This window comes from Nylanderia fulva, unplaced genomic scaffold (assembly GCF_048542155.1).
Source record: "Nylanderia fulva isolate GAGA-0341 unplaced genomic scaffold, ASM4854215v1 Scaffold20, whole genome shotgun sequence".
Lineage (NCBI taxonomy): Eukaryota > Metazoa > Arthropoda > Insecta > Hymenoptera > Formicidae > Nylanderia > Nylanderia fulva.
Window position 1 is genome coordinate 936,167 of NW_028190264.1, and position 22,746 is coordinate 958,912.

At 34.2% G+C, this 22,746-nt stretch overlaps 2 protein-coding genes across 3 annotated transcripts in view; one reads left to right on the forward strand and one right to left on the reverse strand.

Moving 5' to 3' along the window:
* The window catches only part of LOC114944026 (uncharacterized), a 127,483-nt gene that overhangs the window by 17,786 nt on the left and 86,951 nt on the right, over positions 1 to 22,746 (forward strand). The window lies entirely within an intron of this gene.
* LOC114944024 (uncharacterized) overlaps positions 813 to 22,746 on the reverse strand; it is a 54,917-nt gene continuing 32,983 nt past the window's right edge. Inside the window, exons 1-5 of one of the 2 annotated variants that reach the window (XM_029319722.2) lie at positions 14,261 to 14,314; positions 11,660 to 11,892; positions 5,526 to 8,664; positions 4,169 to 4,340; positions 813 to 2,772 (exon numbers count right to left, since the gene is read on the reverse strand). In XM_029319722.2, the coding sequence (XP_029175555.2) occupies positions 2,512 to 2,772; positions 4,169 to 4,340; positions 5,526 to 8,664; positions 11,660 to 11,888 (3,801 nt within the window). In that variant the 5' untranslated portion in view covers positions 11,889 to 11,892; positions 14,261 to 14,314 and the 3' untranslated portion in view covers positions 813 to 2,511. Of the gene's footprint in view, positions 2,773 to 4,168; positions 4,341 to 5,525; positions 8,665 to 11,659; positions 11,893 to 14,260; positions 14,315 to 22,746 lie in introns of those variants that run through there. The other variant, XM_029319721.2, reaches the window with a different exon arrangement.

Here is a 22,746-nt window from a genome sequence, read left to right on the forward strand (position 1 = left end):
GATTGAACGGGAAATGTTTGCAGGCTCTTAAACGTTGAATAGCTTCGTTATCGGACGCGGTAGGTAAAATGTCGAGAAAAAAAATCAGAAGAAAGATATAATACGTGGCTAAATATAATGTAGCTTGAAAAGAACTGGTGACATATTTTCAGCAATGATCGTAAACTTGAGAATTATATAGCTAGAAATTCCTCTTTTTCTTGGAGACGCTCCAAATATCTTATGCATTTTTAATTCAAAATTTTCAATTATTATACACAAAGTAGCAAAAATATTTTAATTACTCTTCGAGGAATTTGTGTAGAGTTTTCTGTAGCAAAAAATTTGTCGCGAGTTCTTATAATGTTCTAAATTTTAATATTCTAATAGATGTTATCTTGATACGTGCTACAGTTTAAACTAAAGTTTTATCAAAATAGATAAAATTTTTTTAATTAAACAAACGAAGAAATTTGAAATATTATTCATTTCTTTCGAAATTAGTTTTTCAAAATTTAGTTCAAACTAAAAGACAAATGTCAAAATATTTCAACTCCACGCAGATATCGGATTTAATATTTTTAATTAATTAATTATCAACATCACACGCGATATTTTATGCGATCTTCGTTACAAGATAAAGAATTCTAAAAGAATTAAAATCTATAACACGCGTATATATATATATATATATATAACACTTCTATATTTCATATTTTTTATGATGTGAGCCGAAAGGGCGTAAAAACATGTCAATGTCGTTGGGAGGTGATCAAATTTTGCATCCGTAACGAAGTTTGTTCGTCGAAACCAGGCGAAAACGCAGACAGATATTTTGGGTTATACAGGTTCAGATAACTTTATTGCTTTCTCTCTCCTTCTCTCTGCGTACGTTACATAAATATTCGTCTGATTACAGCGTACTAGAGCCTACCTCCTATATCACATGTGGAAAAGCTGCAAAAGTGTAATGCTCTTGCCTCTCGGCTACGTACAAAAAAATTTACAGTAATTAAGCGCGCGCTCGCTTTCGCACGCCATGTTTGCGCATGCAAACGCGATGACAAACGAGATGTCATGTTTTCTTCCTTTATTCGTTTTTTTACAGTTATACGTAACATATTACACGCTAAACACGACGTTGGCTATTGGGTCAATATAAAAGACTAATTGATTACTAATTTAATATGTTTCTGACGTTATTTAAGATAAATACTGCTCGCTACATTTTAAAAGTTGACATCTTTTTTTTTTTTATAATGTCTCTTAAACTATATAAATGACTATCTAACGTGCACTATCATTGAAATAAGCGGATAGAAAAATATCATTTTTAGTTCGCAATGATTAGAATAAAACAATTGTTTTCTCTAATATACAATATATGTTATTGTATATAATCTTCGTAATATTAATGACTTAATACATCAAAGATAGCATAATGAATTTTATTTGACTTATTAGTTACATCCTCTTCGTCCTTAGCTCGATAACTTTCTTCGAAATGTGTTTTATGAGTATTCATCTTTCAGAGACGAGAATTTGTAGATATCTGACAATTATGAATAATTGTGTTGCTGGGTAGAAAATAAAAGATAGCTTGTTTAAAATTTAAATTTTATTTTTATTTATCTATACACAGAGACTTTTCTTTTAGAATTTATCCTAAAAATCATGATAATAATGGGACAATATACTATTGGAAGAATTTTATAAAAGCCTCTCTGATTAATATTTATCATAATAAAAAATATTAATATCTACCACAATGAAATATAAAATGTGTTCGAGTAATTTTATTATGTACATAGTAAAATTTACTATGTACATATTAATATTTTTTATTGTGGTAAATATTAATCAGGGAAACTTTTAATTCTTCCAATAGCATATTGTCCTACTATTATCATGATTTTCAGAGTAAATTCTGAAAGAAAATTCTCTCTGTGTATGTGGAACGTATTTCCAGGTATTAATGTTTATGGATATTTTTCAAACGTATTTATATGCTTTTTTACGTTAAATATATAGAACAATATATTTTAAAATTTATATTTAACTTTATTATTAGCACGTTTTTAAACATTTTATTTAACTCAATTTCATGTCCACTTTTATTAAAATTCATGACACAAAAATATCGTGCTACGTCGTATATTTGTCTCTCAATAATTGTTTACAAAATATTTATTCACTGCATAGGAATTTATCGCAATTATCCGACTCGATCTTGCTTAATCTTTACTAAAACTATCGCCGATATCGTGACGAGTAGTAGTATCAAGATTTTTCGTTCCGCAAACATCTAAGTCTACTTACTGAGCTCTTTCATCCAGCAACACAAATATTTGTACAGAGCAGATAGAAGTCACATACACACCCACACACACACACACACAAATTGATTCGCAGTAACTCGAAACTTTCTATTCGATCTTCTGTTAATTTCGACGAGACTTTCTCTCTTCCCTTTTCTCTGCCCAATTGACATTTCTCGCTCGAAGGACGAAGGGTGGAATCTTATTGCGAATGTTATTGATTTGACGCGTTGTCATAGAACTTCATGACTTCTGCCCTGGCGGCATCCGCGAGAGGACCTCTGCATGGGTTAGGATCCCAATTAACCCCGGGGCAGCCCATCGATTCGAAACACTTTACGAAACGATTGTTATTGGGCGAACAACATTGAACAATTGCCCAGACACATGGTCCAGGATTTCGTGCGGGCGGTCGCGAAGTCGGAGGAACGGGAAACCTTGGCGCTTGTATGCCTCCGCGATTTGGATTTATCCCCTGAAAACAGTTCGTTAAATTTAAATTTCTTTTATCTTCAATCAGGGTGTCTAGCGGTCAGGGAAATCTGGAAAACCGGGCATCGTCAGGGAATTTTATCAATCTGGAATTGTCAGGAAATTTTACTATTTATCGGGATTTTTTTACATTATTCTACATCTCAATAATTTGAAATTTTTTATTACATAAATATAAACTTTTCCTTGACTCCCAGCACGCTAATTTTCGGTGTTAAAAATCGATTCATCTACAGCGTGTTCGTTCATTTATATTTTCATCGTCGTGTTATTTTATTTCAATGTATTATATATTTCAAAATATATTATAACATTGCTCAAGAACTTCATTTTAATTTATTTTTTAATTAAAAATTATTACATTAATTTTATTAAAAATGTTTTGTTTCGATTATCGTACATAATGTAGATTGTAATTAATTTAAATTTTTTTAAACTTCCGAACCTTTTCATTGTTTACAAAAATATCTCAAGGATTTAATTGATTTAGCATATAGATAGATGCAAATTATCTATTTGGAACAAATAATACTAAAAAGTCAGGGAAAAAATTCATTTCTGTCTTGAAAAATCTGAAAAAATCTGGGAATTTTTTTCATTGAATCTATTGAATGACACCCTGTCATTGCAACTATAATATAATTACGTGTGCGATAAATAAAAATCTCTAATTTATTTTTGACATGTATGAAGAGAAATAATATTTGTATATAACTTGCAACAATGACATGAATTAATATTTTATTAATATTTTTATTTAGCACACACATCGCTTCTTTTATTTGATTATTATACATCATCTAAATAAGTCGAAATAATACTAAAAGGAAAACAAATTAATTTCTTGGAAAATCTGAAAAAGTCAGGAAATTTTTTTTCATTAAGTCTGCTGGACATCCTGTCGTTCCAACTATAATATAATTACGTGTGCGATAAATAAAAATCTCTAAATTTATTTTCGACATATACGAAGAGAAATAATATTTGTATATAACTTACAACAAAGACAAGTTAATATTTCACGAATATTTTCTTCAGCCCACATATCACTTCTTTCATTTAATTATTATACATCGTCGTTTTCGACGACGAATATTGCGAGACAATATCGAAGAGCTGGACTAGACGAGGACGCGCTGCTCAATGCTCGGTCAATTAAGCGAAACAAAGGGGCGCGACGAAAGGGGCGACTTGTCGAAGAGGGTCGAAATCCGCCGCAACTTGCCGTATGGTTTAATGAAGCACGCTTCGGTTCGGTAGCGCGAGACAATCGGCGACGGCCGCACGAGATCGAATTCGCCGGTAAACGAAGCGCTCGCCGGATCGAGTTCGCGCGATCGAAGTAAAGTGCTTTGATAGACAAATGGGAAAGGACTCACCGTGAAATCGATCTCGTTATTGAAGCCATCCCTCGATAGCACCGCCGGCGAGACGGACGACGAAGGTCCTGGACGGACTACAATTATCCTTGCGCTCACCGGCAGCGAGTTGAGTCTGACTAGTTCCTGACGTCTCCACTGGTCGGTCTCCTTCGGTCTGTACTCCTTTATTCTGCGACAGATGGGAAATAGGGAATAGGGTCGTCTTCATCGAACGCGCGAGTCAATTCTCTATAGCCCCGATCACATGCAAGGGTGTTAATTAAAGTTGTGAATTGTTGCCATTTGGATTCACGAAATACTTGAGACTGAGCGAAGTTTGTTAAATTCAATCAAGAGCGATTTTTTAATCGTGTCTTATTTTCGGGACAAATATTAATAACTAAATATAGTAATATTAATATAAAATAAGAAACACTGATTATATATGAGAAATCTTATCGTATTTAATTTATATTTTATTTTATGTTATTTTATAATTTATTTTTTATAGCATATTTTTTTATAGTTTATGATGAAAAATTTATAAATTTATAAATGTGGAAATTTACATGTTAAAATAATTGTAATAATATGTAAATTCATACACGGAGAGAATTTTCTCTTAACATTTATCCTAAAAATTGGTGGTAATCGTGAAACAATATGGTATTGGCAAAACTTTATAAGAGTTTCTTTGATTAATATATACCACAATAAAAAAAATATTAATATGTACATAGTAAATTTTACTAAAAATTAATCGAACATATTTTATATTTTATTGTGATAGACTCTTTCAATACTTTTATATTGTCTCATAATTATTATGATTTTCAGAGTAAATCTTAAGAGAAAATTCTCTCTGTGTACATTTATAAATTTTTATCGTGAATTATAAATCGTGTAAAATATGTCATAAAAAATAAATTATAAAATGACATCGAAAAAATGTAAATGTATATTATTATTATTATAATTATAATAATAATTATAATTTATAAATTAAAATTATTTATAAAAAATTTATAAAATACATTATATATTTATACACGTATTTTAATTCTTAAGAATTCAGATATCCTTTAGATTCTTAATTCTTCAGATATTTTGTTGCAAACGGAATGTTTTTTGTTTCAAATTTCTGTCGCGTTTTATTCGCGTCTCATAAATTAAAACAGACTCGAGCATTAAAAATTTATACTCGTCAATTCCATCACGATAATACCACTCTTTAGCAATAAAAGGAAACAAGAGGAAAATAAAAAGCAACAAACAGACGTTAATAATAAGCTTTGATAGCGTGGTGCAAATAAAGTTTGCCAGGCGGAAACTTTGTTTTTACAAAACGCCGCGTCCCGAGAGGATTCTTACGTACCTGCTATCATCCAATCGCCGTCTCTCGGCCTCCAGCCGTTGCTTCTCGCGTTCCGCCGCCAACCTCCTGGCCTCTTCGTCTCGTACCAAATTGCTCGGAATCGGTTGACTATCCTGCCGTCTTCTGTGCTCTTCCAAAAGCCGAGGATCTTGATGGTAGTAGGTCGTCCTCGTGGCTTCCGGCAGTCTGCTCCAGGATCGTTCTCTCTCCTGTCTCCTTCTCTCGGCCTCCAACCTCGTCGCCTCCAACCGCTTCCTTTCCTCCTCGTATCTCCTGGATTCCGCCTTCCTAGCCTCTTCCTCTCGTCTAGCCGCCTCCTGCTCTCGCGATCGTCTCTCCCTTTCCTCACGCTGTCTCATGGCGAGTTCCTTCTGTCGCTGCTCCGCCTCGTACCTCTGCCGTCTCTCTTCCTGCAGCCGTCTCTCTCGCTCCTGCTGCCACTGTCTGACTTCCTCCGGCGAGGAAACTCGCCGATCGATATTGTACGTAGGTGCGGACGGGCCGTGATGCCTTCTCGCTCCTGAATCGGGATACCTAACGGGATCGCGACGCCTAGCGTCCTCGATCAGCCTCCGTTCCTCTAACAGGTTACGTTCCGTTATGCCCGATTGATCGCTCCTAGAAGGCACATTCACCGGCTGGTTCCTCCGGATGTAGTCCCGCAGCTTTTGCTCCTCCTCCTGTCTCCTACGTAGCTCCTCTTCCTCGTTCCTGCTAGTGTTTCTCCGCGGATCTCTGCCCTCCTCGGGTCGATAGCGTCGTCTATCTTCCTCCGACCTGCGATCGGCGTGAGTGACGTTGATGGGTTGATTTCGCGCGATATATTCCCGTAGCTTCTGGTCCCGCACTCTCTCTTCCTCTTGCGCGCGTCTTTCCTCATCTCGATCACGCTGTCTGATATCGTTCGGGTGATTGATTCGGTGTCCCGTGTGCATCAAGTTCGACGGTGGCTGCTGTCGCCTTGTCTCGTCCTCTTCCTGCTGCCTCCTCTTCTCCGACCATTCCCGGCGACGATCCTCCAGCCGTCTTCTATCAACCTCCGAAAGATCCCTTCCGCGCTCCTCTTTCTTCCTTCTCTCCTCTTCTTTCTTCCTTCTTTCCGCTTCTTGTTGCCACCTATATTGTTCCTCCCGTTTCTTGTCTTCTTCTTTCTTCAACTGTCTTTGTCGCTCTTCCTCTCTCCTTCTTGTCTCTTCATCGGGAAGCTTTTGCTTTCTTTCTTGGTTGCTCATAGAGGTTTTGGAGTCCCATTTTCTCGCGTTTTCTTCCTTTCCTTTATTATTGTATCGCCTCCTAGCTTCTTCCTCTTCTTGCACTCGTCGTCTTTGTTCCTCTTCTTCTTTCCTTCTTGTCTCTTCATCGTGAAGCCTTTGCCTTCTTTCTTCGTTGCTCATAGGGGTTTTGGAGTCCCATTTTCTCGCGTTTTCTTCCTTTCCTTTATTATTGTATCGCCTCCTAGCTTCTTCCTCTTCTTGCACTCGTCGTCTTTGTTCCTCTTCCTCCCTCCTTCTTGTCTCTTCATCGTGAAGCCTTTGCCTTCTTTCTTCATTGCTCATAGGGATTTTGGAGTCCCATTTTCTCGCGGTTTCTTCTTTTCCTTTATTATTGTATCGTCTCCTAGCTTCTTCCTCTTGCATCTGTCGTCTTCGTTCCTCTTCCTGCTTCTGTCTCTCCTCCATCTGTCGTCTCTGGGTTTCCTCGTCGTCGGTCCGAGGTGTCGACGTATAATACATCCTGCTACGATTTCTATTGTACTGCGTCTTTCGCATCTCATCCCTCCTTCTCGCTTCCTCCTCCCATCTATTAGGTGTCTTTTGGCCACCACCCTGTTGCACTCGCCGAAGTCGCTCCTCCTCCTCCTCTTTTCGCCTCTGCTCGAGTAGGTTCTCGTATTCCCGTCTGATGCTATCGACGTCGGGATTTATTCCACGATGCTGGTCACGTCGTCCGGATACATCCTGATGGTATCGCATATCGTGCTGCCTGCGACGCTCATTCACGGTCTGTAATTCGTCGCTGGATACGACACCTTCGTCCTCGCCAAAGCCCCAATTGGCCGACCGCTTCGCGCGTTTTCGCCCGCCCATTCCGATTTGCTCCGAAAATCCCTCGATATTTGCCTCGGTGAGCCGCGCCAACCCACGATCCCCGATAACGCCGCCGTCGTCGGAAACGAGCTTTCCTTTAGCGCTCTTTTTGGATTCAACGTCTATGGGTTTTCGCGACTTTTCTCGATCCGTCTCGTGTCCGCGGTAATGCTGCGGAATCGATTGACCCAAGTCGCCCCGGCTCGGCAACTTTTCCAGCTTAGACCCGTCCGGACGATCGGAATAGAGATGCCTCGCGTCCATGTCGCCCCGGTTCGGCCTAACCTTCTGCGTACTGGACTCGAATTTCCTCAACTTGAACAACTCGTCCATCTCCTCGTCGTCCTCCTCGTCGTACGACGGATCGTAGTCGAGATCGAGGGATATTGGCATCAAGTCCAGCAGCGCGGACGCCGGTACAATCCCTTCCTCCTTGTTGTCGGGCGCATCTATCGATCTTTTCGTCTTGTGGGACGATGGCGACGCTTCCAGGCCCTCGCATCCAACCTGTAGCTCCGGCACGCCGCCGACGTCGAAGGCGTATCTGTTGACGGAGGGTGCCTCGGTTCGTTGCTCCTCGAAGAAGTTCGATTGCCTGTGATGAATCTTCGGGTCTACCGTCGTAGACTTGATCTCCGTTGTTTTCGTTTTTGGATTCAGCTGACTCGTCTTCTTCGGCGCTTTACTCTTGTTTCTAGACGGTAAATCCGCGGAGGGCGTGGTCGCGGTCGGAAGCAGAGCCTTCTCCTTGGACAGGTCCAGCTTGTAAATTTCCATCGATCCCGGACCTTGATCCTGGAACGTGTCGTCGGCCACAAAGCGGTCGTCCAAGAGATCCGAACGAGGCACCATCGCCTCGCGCGAAAGCGTCCCCGGCATCTCGTAACCGTAATCGACTTTGTCGGCCGCGAATTTCGTGGTGGTGATATTTGGCAACCGCTTCTGCCAGCTCGAGAGGGAGTAGCGCTTTGACGAGACAATGTCCTTCAGAGGTTTCTCGAGCGAAAAATCTTGCTCGCCAAACTTGGCATTGTGACGTAGAGCTTTTAACTCTAGAAAATATAATAGGAGGGATTTGAATTGACATTTCGCGAAACAGATAATTGCTTATTTTATAATGGCTATACATATATTTTTTATTTTAATGAATTGTGTGTTTATAAAAAAATATAATATTTGAAATAATTATTTTTATTATTCTTTTCGTGGCATATTTGCCATAAAATATTTTACACGCACATACATATACAGATTTTTTATATAATGCATATATATGTAACTCAATTCTGTTTTTTGTAAATTATTATTTAATTAGATTATTTAGCAATTATTATGCAAATTTTAATGCAAAACTTGGTATTGTGGCGAAGAGCTTTTAACTCTAGAAAACATATAATAGGAGGGATTTGAATTGACATTTCGAGAAACAGATAATTGCTTATTTTATAATGGCTATACATATATTTTTTATTTTAATGAATTCTGTGTTTATAAAAAAAAACATATTTAAAATAATTATTTTTATTATTCTTTTCGTGGCATATTTGCGATAAAATATTTTACACGCTCCTACATACAGATTTTCCATATAATGCATATATGTAACTCAATCATGTTGTTTTTATAAATTATTATAATGCAAAACTTTTTCAGAATACGTGCAAGGCAAGTGATTGCATTAAGAAATTTAAAATGACATCGATGTATCGAACAAACTTCTATTTGAAATTACATATTATTGAGTAAAATTTATGACACAAATTAAGATATATACTCGGAAAGGCTTTAATTATTTTTACGAATATAGATCTTTTAATAAAGGTTTGATTTTGATTTAATATGTACAGACACGCGCGAGAGATTCTTTAAAAGATATTTAATAACGATTTTATATGCTCGGTTAGAACTAATTTAGTTGCATACTATAACGACGCAAGTAATACTCGACGCCAATTTATTACTCTGAAATTCTTGCATGCTGTTACAATGTAAAATTGTGTATGTGTGTGTGTGTGTGTATTACTCGAAAGATATAGATTCTCCATTATTCTCCTAAATAATCGTTATGCTCCTTAATTAATCGCTTCACGCTCTTCAATATTAACAACGCGTATAGCAAGTTTACCAATATTTTTTTTTATACTTTTCTTCCTAAATATTTTTTATGTCAAAAATTATATTTCTCTAGAACTGTTGCTTTATCAATTAATACAACGCCTTAATAGAAATCTATTTTTCTTGTTATTACATTTATAACGTGGGATAAAAATGAAGTAATAAAATTATTTAGAATTAAATGCATATTGTGGGAAAATTCGAGCTTTTAACAGTTATAGGCGGTATTGCATTCGATACTGAAATTGCACGAAGATGACGGCTAAAGAGAGCTTAATTAATCAGGAAAGCCGGGGCAAAAGGGAGAATCGGGACGAACGGATTTCCACCGGTTAGGTCGAGCTTCGCTCGACGCGTTTCGACGCGACGTATATTTCGTCTCCATTAAACGGCGGCACGACAGAATTAAATCGCTGACGTAACTGAAGCTAGAACTTGAACTAGAATGCTATATACATATATATATATATATATATATATATCCATCTAGCAGATAGAAAGTGCCAAGTACAACACCAAATATAAATAATAAAATATTGGAAGCACGTTTCTCTATTCAGCGTTGTTTATGTGCCAGATACTTTACTGAAAGATTTATATCTAGTAGTTAAAATATTAATAGAATGAAAATATTGTAGGTAACATATTATATTTTCTGGGAAAAATATTTATAAATATGTAAGGTATAAAGAACCTTAATCAAGTAAAATTATTATAAGAAAAAAAAAACGTTTTGCTCCGATATTTCCAAGATGTCTAGCGGTCAGGGAAATCTGGAAAACCAGACATTGTCATGGAATTTTATAAATCTGGAATTGTAAGGGAAAAGTTAGGATATTTTACTATTTATCTGAATTTTTTTTATATTAAGAACCTTAATCGAATATTAATCAAGTAAAATTATTATAAGAAAAAAAACGTTTTGCTCCGATATTTCCAAGATGTCTAGCGGTCAGGGAAATCTGGAAAATCAGACATTGTCATGGAATTTTATAAATCTGGAATTGTAAGGGAAAAGTTAGGATATTTTACTATTTATCTGAATTTTTTTTATATTATTCTATACATTCTCAATAATTTGAAATTTTTTATTAAATGAATATAAACTTTTCCTTGACTCCCAGCACGCTAATTTTCTGTGTTGTTAAAAATCGATTCATCTACAGCGTGTTCGTTCATTTCTATTTATTTTCATCGTTGTGTTAATTTATTTCAATGTGTTTGATAGAGACAAAGCTAAAAAATTTGATATAATATAAATAAAAAAAGGTGATCATTTAAATAGTTTATATGCAAATTATATATTTGGAACAAACAATACTAAAAAGTCAGGGAAAAAATTAATTTCTATCTTGAAAAATCTGAAAAAGTCTGGGAATTTTTTTCATTGAATTTGCTATACACCCTGTCATTGCAACTATAATATAATTACGTGTGCAATAAATAAAAATCTCTAAATTTATTTTTGACACGTATGAAGAGAAATAATATTTGTATATAACTTGCAACAGAGACAAATTAATATTTTATTAATATTTTGATTTAGCTCACACATCATTTCTTTTATTTGATTATTATACATCGTCTAAATAAGTCTAAATAATACTAAAAAAATAATACTAAAAATATTATAAATTTTTGGTCTTGGAAAATCTGAAAAAAATCAGGGAATTTTTTTTCATCGAGTCTGCTGGACACCCTTAAAATAACGAGGCAAGAAATTAACATTTCAAAATAACGTTACACATTTTTTCCGTATATTTGATCGTACGGAAGAAAGAAAAGAGATAAATGAGATTTACACTAAGCTTTTCCTCAAATATCCTGAAAATGGCGATCTTGCATTTGACATGGCTCCTCGAATTAACATCGGGACGCGATATAGTACCTTATTTCGTTGAGCGAGACGTAATGCTATAAAGTCTGACATACCCTCCGCGGAAATCGACCTTCGCGAGCCGATCCAAAGGTCGAGCGGTTGATCCTCGGCTAGTTTGCGAGCTCTCCAGTCTCTGGTCTGGTCTCGTTGAAGCTCAGGGTAGCGATGCGGGGTCGTGGGGGAGTATTGATCGTCGAACAGGTGGAGGGTGACTGTTTCTCCTAGCAGACCCGCCACCGTGAACCAAACCGTGGCCAGAGCCACTGTCACCCGTGGCTGCATCCTCCTGCAATCAAACGAAAGGTTCCCTCGTTATTCAACCTCAGTCGAGCACTCTCACTTACTTGGCTTGCACATTGATAGAATCTCTAATCTCTTAATCCGAATTGAAATTATGCTTAAATCTTCGATCTTACTCTTGCCAACATTGATCAGTTCCGAAGAATTTTTATCGATTTAATTTGTGAAAATTAATTAATTAATTTCTCCCTCTTTTTCTCTTTATTAAAAATTGTATGAAATTCTGTTTAGATTTATAATTAATATATTATACTAATTTTTAAATTTTAATTACCTGAAGTTACCTGTCATTCATAATGGATTTTGTATTTAAAAAAATGTGAAAGTTTTAATATTAGAGACAAAATAAATTAGCAACTTTCATAATTTATATGTGTAATTTCAAAGAATTAATTTATATCGTAATTTTTTAGAGAGAAAAATTAAATTAACTAAAACAAATTAAATTAACTAAAATAAATACTATATTATTGGTATTAGTAACTACGCTTTATGAACTTTATATCCAGTCCGTGACGGAAAAATGAATACGAGATAACCATGATAACACGACACTTCGCATTAAATGTAGAAATTAAAAATCACTGAACCAAGAACTGGAAAAACACACAGAAAGAGGAAGAGGGAGAAAAAAGTAAAATCAGATTACATAATATCAATATATTTTTAATTACTTTTAAAATAATTATTTTTTTAAATAGAATAATTCTTTCTCTATAAATCTTGTTTACAAATAGTACATACTTTAATACTCTAAAGCTTTTATTTTAATTATTTAATTATTAAGATTTGCAATAAGATATATAATGATCAAAAAGCAGAGTTTGAGTTATAGATTTAATAATATTAAAAGAGATTTTTAAAAAGTTTTTTATGGGTAAAAATAGAAATAAAATTCTAATTCGATAGAATTTTGCGGTTCTAAATAGAAGTTAAATAATATCAAAAGAGATTAATATGATTCTCCATTTTATTAAATGTTAAATTGAAAATTGAGGTAAAAGGAATAGAAGCAAATTCTGATTCAAAAATCCTTGAATGTATTTCTGTGAGTCGAGTTTTTATATGAGAGAGAAAGAGATTTCTTGATGCAATATCATAAATGTAGTAAGAGAAAAACTATTGAGCGGCAAATCTCTCTATATCACTAAAAGAAAAAAAGATACCAATATTTTAACGTAAGAAATTAAAACTCCAGACTCTTATTTTAATTATATATGAATATACAAATTATTTTTTAAAAGACAAAGTTTTTTTTTGTAAAATAGATTAAAAAATAAATTATGAAGCACAAAATTTCAGACTCCATATATACAGGGTGTCACACTGAAAATATACAAGTAGATGTTAAATATTTGGAGAGTTTTTTCCTCGACAAAAATATTAAGGCATCAATAATTTTCGAGTTATAAGCGATTTAATTGATTTATCATATATTTTGTAAAAATAATATACTAAAAAGTCAGGGAAAAAATTAATTTCTGGTCTTGGAAAATCTGAAAAAATCAGGGAATTTTTTTCATTGAATCTGCTGGACACCCTGTATAATATAATTACGTGTGCGATAAATAAAAATCTCTAAATTTATTTTTGACATGTATGAAGAGAAATAATATTTGTATATAATTTGCAACAAAGACAAATTAATATTTTTCTTCAGCCCACACATTTCTTTTATTTGGTTATTATAAATCGTCTAAATAAGTCTAAATAATATTAAAAAATAATACTAAATAATACTAAAAGGGAAAAAATGAATTTCTGGTCTTGGAAAATCTGAAAAAGTCAGGGAATTTTTTTCATTGAGCCTGTTGGACACTGTCACTATAACAATCACCTCTAGCGCGAATCTTATATCCAAGAAAACAAGGCAGTAATAGTCAGCTCTCTCTCTAACTCTTTGAAAATCTCAAACAACCACCTATCGCCACTCTGTCCGCGAACTCCAGCATCCTTCAAAGGATCGATCCATCGCTTTGAAAGATGAAAGCAGGTATATCGAGACAGCCTATATATCGACTCAGCCTATACCGGGTGTCTGGTGACTCGCGTTTTACACGTTAATGGGAGAATCCTGAGGCGATTTGGAGACGATTTTTCCTCAATGAAAATGAAGAGAAACGTCATTTTTTTAATGTTCCCAATTTTTGAAATCATGTATCTAAGTAACTAAGCATTAAATTAAAATTCTATTACAGTAAACTTTACTTACAAAAAAACTTTTATTTTCAATCATTTGTAACTCAAAAATTATGAACATTTTCGCTGAGGAAAAATCGTCTCCAAATCGCCTCAGAGATCTCTCATTAACGTGTTAAACGCGAGTCACCCTGTATAATACCGAGAAAGCCTACCGTGCAACTCTCGAACGACACTCGAAGTAACCCTCTCTTCGATTTTCGGATCTTGCTCCTCCTGCACACGAATCTGCTGGCACTTTGCTAGCGACACTTCTCTCTCTCTCTCTATCTATCTCTTGCTCACCCAGCAAACGAGAGAATGAACGAATGGGTGGATAGAGAGAAGTCGATATCAACGACGGATCGAGTGATCTTGACACACTGCCCGCGTCAGGTCGAAGTAGCTAAACTTAATATCGTGGCGAAGGAGAAGTCGAGGAGAGAAGGCAGTTCGCGTAGAATCAATTCTCGTGTCCGCACGACGCGCCAATTGACTTCCGCCCGCTGACGTCACATTTCTCTTTCTTTTGCTCCTCGGCCCAGTTGACCGAAAGAATGCAGGTATATAATTTTGATCAATCCGAAGTCCGCCGGTGGGTTGGTTTCTCCATTGTTGGCAGGTAGTGACGTCGAGGAGACGTGGAATTTTGCCAGGTGTCGTATTTGGTTTCTTTTGCGATGACACGAGGCGACGGTTTGAAATGTCAAAGATATCATGCGCGGAAAGTACAAGCATAAAGTAAGTTCCATTATCTGAACTTCCGCGACTTCCTATACCGATAACGATATGAATCACTGTGAATGTAATGCAGATTTTCAGTCATATCTAAATGAACATGCACTTAAGAGAAAGAATTTTGAATACTTGAATTTTTAGCCTCTTTTATTATTTATTTCTGCTCATAAAATAATGTTGGTGAAACTTTTGAAAAAAATTTTATTTCTTATTATCGGATATAATATCTTGATAAGAGCTAACAAAATTTTTTAGTTATAAAGTTTTAAGAAATAAAAATATATATAAAAAAATATTAAAAAAAATATATATATATAAATTTAATTTTTTCTGAAATCTGAGACAGTTAACGAGATAATTGATACATCTGGAAAGTGTTAAAAGCATTACTATCATATTTTGTTCTTTTTATTTAATAATAAAAATTAGAAAAATTTAATAATAAATAAATATTGAATAAAATATCATATATAATTTTTTTACTTTTTTGCTATTAAAAAAATTATTTGAAAGAGAGACGGCAAGAACATGATAAACCGATTTTCTCAAGGAAATAAATTATTTTTCGCAAAAATTAAATTTTATGTATAAATATATATAAATGTTATATTTTAAACTAAACTTTTGTGAAGTATTGAAAGATATTTATCTATATTTAGGTGATAGAAAAATTAATAATTTAAAGAAAAGTGCCTGTCTACAAGCATAGCCAGCGATTATATTGAACGATTTAGATTTCGTCATTACAACCTATAGCTAGTTAGTACAAGTTATTCTTAGCTACTCATTTAGTGTCCATCATCTAAAGGAAGCGCGGTTGATCGGACACTTTATAGACTCGCATCATCATCATGATTCAGTTCGGATAATCAGATATTTCTCTTCCATTCGGAGATCAACGATCTCGCGCCATAGTTCATTAGACTATTATATATTTTCTCCAATCATGCGGAGAGATATTTCACATCGTTCGTGTATCGCAAAACTTTGCTGGATTTTTTTTCTAATTACGAACCGTATCTGGCTGTATAGCGATTAAGCTAACTTAAGAGAGAGGAATGCGATTTCAAGCAAGACCGCGTGGTACATTCTCGACGCAAACGGGAATATATGTATCTAAAGAGAAAAGGGTGGGAGACCGATGAATAAGGATTTATTCGCAGCCGCAAGCGAATACTTGCGATTTAACGGCAAAATGAATTATTCGCGACGATGCAGCGGGATATATAATTGTGATATATTATCGTGCAATATATCACCATTTTTTCCGATAGCCGTGTAATAAGAATAATAATCCGCTGACAGACAGAATTGGCGAATGTATAATTACAGGTATAATGCAATTGATATTCGCAGACATATTATCGTGTATATAAGCTAAGTAAAGAAGTCGGGAATTATATCTTGTGTACACATATATGTATATATCAAAGCGTTCCCTAATTGTTAGATATTACAACATAATAGTCGATTGTGCAACTACACAGAAGTGATTAATTAGTAATAGACCGTGCCTTTAATTAAATGGTCGCAAACTCGCGTTTACCGAGCGAAACTCGACGTTCTAAACTACAATTACGTTTAGCACGAAACGGAATACATGACGCAGTCTTATCGGAGTACTTCATTCGCTTATACATACATATTCATGTCTGCCGATACCGATCCATTTGTTTCATTACGGAATTTAAATGCCTTCTCCCTCTCTATCTCTCTTTCAAATAATTTTTTTTAATTGCAGAAAAGTGAGAAAATTATATATGATATTTTTATATTATATTTAATATATTTATTTAATACGATTATTAAATAAATAATTTTTTTATGTGATAATATTATTAAATACAAAGAAGAAAATTTGATAGTAATGTCACGCTTTTAACACTTTCCAAATGTATCAATTATTTTGTTAACTATCTCACATTTGAGAAAAAATTAAATAATCCAGATTTTAATATTGAGATAACTCAAAATTGCGATCTGTTGTTTACATTTTTGCGATAAATAATTTATTTCCTTGAGAAAAATGGGTTTACCATGTTCTTGCCATCTCTCTTTCAAATAATTTTTTCAATAGCAAAAAAGTGAGAAAATTATATATGATATATAATTTTACATTATATTTTATTTAATATTTTTTATTAAATTTTTATTTTTAAATATTTCTAATTTTTATTATTAACTAAAAATAACAAAATATGATAAATGGTTTTAACACTTTCCAAATGTATCAATTATCTCGTTAACTATCTCACATTTGCGAAAAAATTAAATAATCCAGATTTTAATATAGAGATAACTTAAAATTGCGATCTGTTGATTACATTTTTGCGATAAATAATTTATTTCCTTGAGAAAATGGGTTCACCATGTTCTTGCTCAGATCCCCAATTATAGAAAATGCTCGCGGCATTGCGCGAACTTAATTGCATGAATTGTTCTAGACAAGCCGGATTTAAGTTCTGCCAATAGTCCGCAAACACGCAAGTTTCATTTCTTCTTTCTCCTATCTGATCTATCTATCTCGCCATCTCTCTCCTATTCATCTCGCATGCTGGAGGCAAACGGCAGCAACTAGGATAAACTTTCCTTTCACATCTAATTCTGTGGGAAAATCGCTATAGTTGTCTTCCCCTTCCTTTTTGCGAACGCGGTCAATGTCAAAAGATAGGCGCGATCCCGAAAACGAGAAACTTATGCGCAGAAATTACAATTTGCAGGCCGGAGAGACGTTTAATCTGCCACAGATATATTTATCATTAATTTATATTATTTCTATCCAGTATTGTGCTTAGATAATTTTAAAACTAACTACATAAAGATGAGATAAAAATGTGTAAATTTATCTTAGATATAAGATGAAGATGATTTTGTTTTAAGTATATCTAGATAAAATTATATGGCGATTCATCTGGATAATAATTTTTACTGCTTAAGTTTTACTATTTAAATATTTTTATGTGCTATGATTCTAAATCAAAATTATCTGAAAATTATTCTAGATAATTTAGTAAAAATGAAATTTTTTTTCATTTAAGATGCAGATATAGATAATGCATATTTTTATTATCTATATAAAGCTTAGATGACACCAAAGTTTCATCTAGATGATCATCTATATAATTTTATTTAGATAACAGCAAACTGGTAATATATGAAGCATATAGATATTTCTTGCATTTTCTGCTTTTCGTAGCTTCTTGTTTTATTTCATCTTTTTGGATGAAAATAAATTACATTTCCTTAATATTCTCATATTCTTTTTATTTCACTATAATTACATACATATTTAGAATTGAAATATATGAAATGTCTGTTCCAAAAAGAAAACGAGAAAGAAAGAGAAGGAATTCTAACAAATCATCCATTCTTCATATTTTCTTTCTTTTTCTCTTAATAAAAAGTGGAACATTATTTTTCAGTTACAAGATGATTAAAAACAAATAGAATTGTTCAATGATAAATGGAGACTTTGTGTTTTTTTACTTGTTCAATTGTTTATGAGTTAAAAATTTCTCTCTTACAAATCACCAATATTCTATTAAAAAAATCTATAAAAATGTATATATCCATATAAAGCGATCGTGCTAAAAGGATCTCTCTGTATAGAATTTTCACTCAAAAATTCTCGAAAAAGGACTCGGGTGAATACATAGATTTAGGATATTTTGCCCAACTCTTGCGTTGTGTATGTGATGTACAAGTATCAGAAAGCTCCTGTCGCGAATATCCCGATTTTCGATACTGATTTCGCTGTATCGCTCGTGGTTTATACGAGTCTGGATATATACTGTCGGAAAAATGGTCGTCTGGGGATTCGCGCTCGCGACGAGACAGCTGCGTCGCGGTTTATTATGCGGTACACGAAATCGGATTAGGATCGCAAATGCGTGTAGCTCGATAGCCGATAATAACGCGTTTGCGACGCGATAGGTGTAGAGCTCTAAAATAGTTACTAAAAACGTTTGCGACTACCGTACACACAAACACACACCCACATATATATGTATGCATATATACAAGGTGTTCCAGACCTACTGTATCACACGCTAATGGGAGATTCCTAAATCGATTTGGAGACGACTTTTCCTCAACGAAAATGTCGAGAAAGATCATAATTTGTTTAATGTTCCCAAGTTTTGAAATCATGTATCTTTGTAACTAAGTCTTAAATTAAAATTCTACTAAAGTAAACTTTACCTGAAATTAACTAAAAAATGTAGTTTTGTTAATAATTAATTTTTACAAGGCTAAATGCCTTATAATACTAGCGATTGCTGTTACTTTCGTGCGTCGACCAATCAGAGCGTAGCAGCTCGCTGTTGCTGTCGTGCGTCGACCAATCAGAACGCAGCATAAACAGCAACCGCGAGCTGCTACGCTCTGATTGGTTGACGCACGACAGTAACAGCAATCGCTAGTATTATACTCTGATTGTTTAGAAAAAAAGCTTTTATTTTCAATCGTTTATAACTCCAAAATTATTGGTGCCTGGACATTTTCGCTGAGGAAAAATCGTCTCCAAATCGCATCAGGAATCTCCCATTAACATGTGATACGGTAGGTCTAGGACACCCTGTATATATATATATATATTTACTTGTGTACATATATATATATATATATATATACATTTTATATACACACTCTCGAGAGTAGTCCGCGCTATCGATCGCGTCCGTTTCGGCCTGACTTTTTGCAGATAACGTATTGAAATATTGGAGCTTTACGCAAGTCCCCGATGTTGTGCGAGCGCGATGTGTGTTCACGCGAGGTAAACGAGATTTTTTTCTCTTTATTAAACGCTTATGTATATCCCTCTCTCATCGATGATAAATTGTCTTAAATCGCTCGCGATTAACGATCGAAACTTTAATGGCATGTTACGTTATACATATGTACGTTTATTCCGCGAGCGTCGAGAAACCCGCATAATGCATATTGAAAGTAGGCATTAGCATTGCATTACGAAATGTATATGGAAAAGAGCGAAGGAGAATGACTCCGGTGAATCACGAAATATTCTATATAAACTCGTAATATATTTTTTCTCGGAGTAAAATTTTTATAAAGAGAGCGCAGAGTTATAAAAATACACTCTTCTCTCTCCCTCTATTACTCGCATAAAATTCTCTTTATCTAGAAAAATATTTATGAAATATTATCGAGAGAGCTTACGAGCTTTTCTATCCGCGGAAAGTGGCAGCGAAGAAAGAGAGAGAGAGAGAGATCTCAATCGAGAGATTTTTACTCGACTCAAGGAAAGCACATTAGCAACACATTAGCATGTTAAAGTGTACCGCGAATTATACGGCTGCATTGCTGGGGTTTCAAAAGGTTAATTGCGATTTAATAGGTGGTCCGTTTTCCGCCTCTTATTCTGCCGCCGCGAATTCCTTAACGCAATAATGCGAGATGCCGCGCTGGTGATTTATTTCTGCAAGCGACTCACGTACTCGTGCATAAATAATGCTGATGCGCGCGCGTCGTAAAACGGTGCATCGTAGGAGGCTTTACCGTTTTGCGGCGAGTATAGTGTGCCGACATTTTGAATCGTAAACCTTCCCCACGCGTTGTCCTTACAATTGAGATATAAAGTTGATAAACATACCGCATGAAGGATAAGAGGAAAAGAGGCCATAACGCGTCTTGGAAAATGACGGTGTTTCCAGTGTTGTGCTTAGATGATTTTTAAATTAGCTGGATAAAGATGTGAGATAAAAATATGTAAAGATGATTTTGTTTTAAATATATCTAGATAAAATATAAAATTATATAAGGCGATTCACACATCTAGATAATCATTTTCTAGATAATCATTTTTTAAACTGCTTATGTAAACACAGTTGTAAAAAAATGTAAATTAGAAATAGGAATATAAAAATATATTCATATTTTTATTTATAAATTTTCAGTATTTGTTATGCGCTAAACGGCTTTAAATCAAATTATCTGAACATTATTATAGATAATTTAGTAATACTTTTTTTTATCTAAGATGCAGATATAGATAATACATATTTTTGCTATATAAAGATAAGATGAATTTTATTTATTGATAACAGCAAACACTGGGTGTTTCAGAGAGAGTTTATCGTTATCAAGATTTGGAAATTTGTGCCGAGGGCCGAGTTTTGTCCCATTTCTCTCCATGTAATGTATGTATTTTCGCGAAAGTGAACAACTATAGCCGGGTCGTTCCGAAAGATGTATATTTGGAACAGCGAATATTCCGCGAGAGCAATTTGCATTTTTCCCTGCCTTAGGAAAATTTAATTCGAGGTTTATTGTGGATCGCTAAAAGCTCTCTTTCTCTCCCACTGGCCCTTTTTTCGCATTCTTGAACGTTTAAGTGTTCCGACAATATTCTTTCTTTCCTAGAATCGTATATCTTTTAAATAATTAATTCCAGCGATTTTTCAGATCTCTATGCGGTCTCTTTTTCTCGAATAACAAATTTTTATCACCGTAAATTTTGCGCTAATTATTTTGCGTCGCTTATAACAATTTTTGTCAGTGCAAGTTTACCACGGAAACGAAACGATCATCCGCGAAACAGCCACTAACTGTGCGGCCTCTTAACGTGCAGCTTTAATTGTTATTATATTGCAACGCAAATTAGACGACGTTGCCAACTCGCAAGTAACTCGATTGAAATAACGGATATACTTTCGTAATTACTAGGCCCCCGTCATTTCAGCGCTAATCCATTTCCTCCGCATCTAGTAACCCGGAAACGCCGGTAGCAAATTACTTCCTGAACTAAGAGCTTCCTCTTGGTACTTGATTTACGACCTCACGTCGATTTTGTGTGCTAAAACACTATTTAAGATATTTTTTAAGGAGGAAATATTAAATATACATACATACAGTGTTTGCTGTTATCTAAATAAAATTATATAGATGAATTTTGGTTTAGAATCATAGCACATAAAAATACTTAAATAGTAGAACTTAAGCAGTAAGCGAGTATACAAATTTATAAATAAAAATATGAATACATATATTTTTATATTTCTTTTATAATTAAATTTTTTTTTATAACTGTTCACATAAGCAGTCTTAAAAAATATTATCTAGAAAATTATCTAGATGATACGCCATATATAATTTAATTTTTTATTTAAATATATTTAAAACAAAATCATCTTTATCTTATCTAAGATGAATTTACATTTTTATCTCATCTTTATGTAGCTAATTTTAAAATCATCCAAGCACAACTTTGCATACATGCATACATCGTAATTATATTCCGTGTTTAATTAGAATTGTTTGACATTTAACTGAACTTTTTTTTGACGAGAAAAAAATTAACGTGATTAAATTTTTAATGACTTTTCCCAAACAATTGAACTCGTGCAAATCGCATTTTGTGTCGCCGCCGATCGATTAGCGCTAATTGAGGGAAAGCTACAATCGAGCAAAAAGTGTCATCTAATTAACGCGAGCCCGCATCGCCTGCTGATCAGCGGGCTAAATGCGATTACTTATTAATGCCGGGTGATTTATATCGGCTGTGCTCTTTAGCGGGAAAACACGGAGTAATGATCTCATTCATTCCGTAATAAAATTATGAAAACTGTCAGGCGAATAAAGAATCGCCTTGGTTCCATTCTCTCCGAAACATTCCCCAGAATCGCGTTCTGCCAAATCAACCTTAATCCGATTCCTGTCTTATCGTCGAAAGATAATATAAAAAAAAGAGAGACACAGTCGCGCGAGTTACTTTAATATATTATAATTTAAAATGAAAAAATAAAATATAAATGAAATTAATTCATTAATTTATATAAAAAGATTAATTTAATTTATTTATTTTTTTATTCATTTATATATTTTTTTAATTTATATATTTTTTTATTTATTTATTAATTTAAATAAATAAATAATTTTTTTGTTATTAATTAATTTATTAATTTTA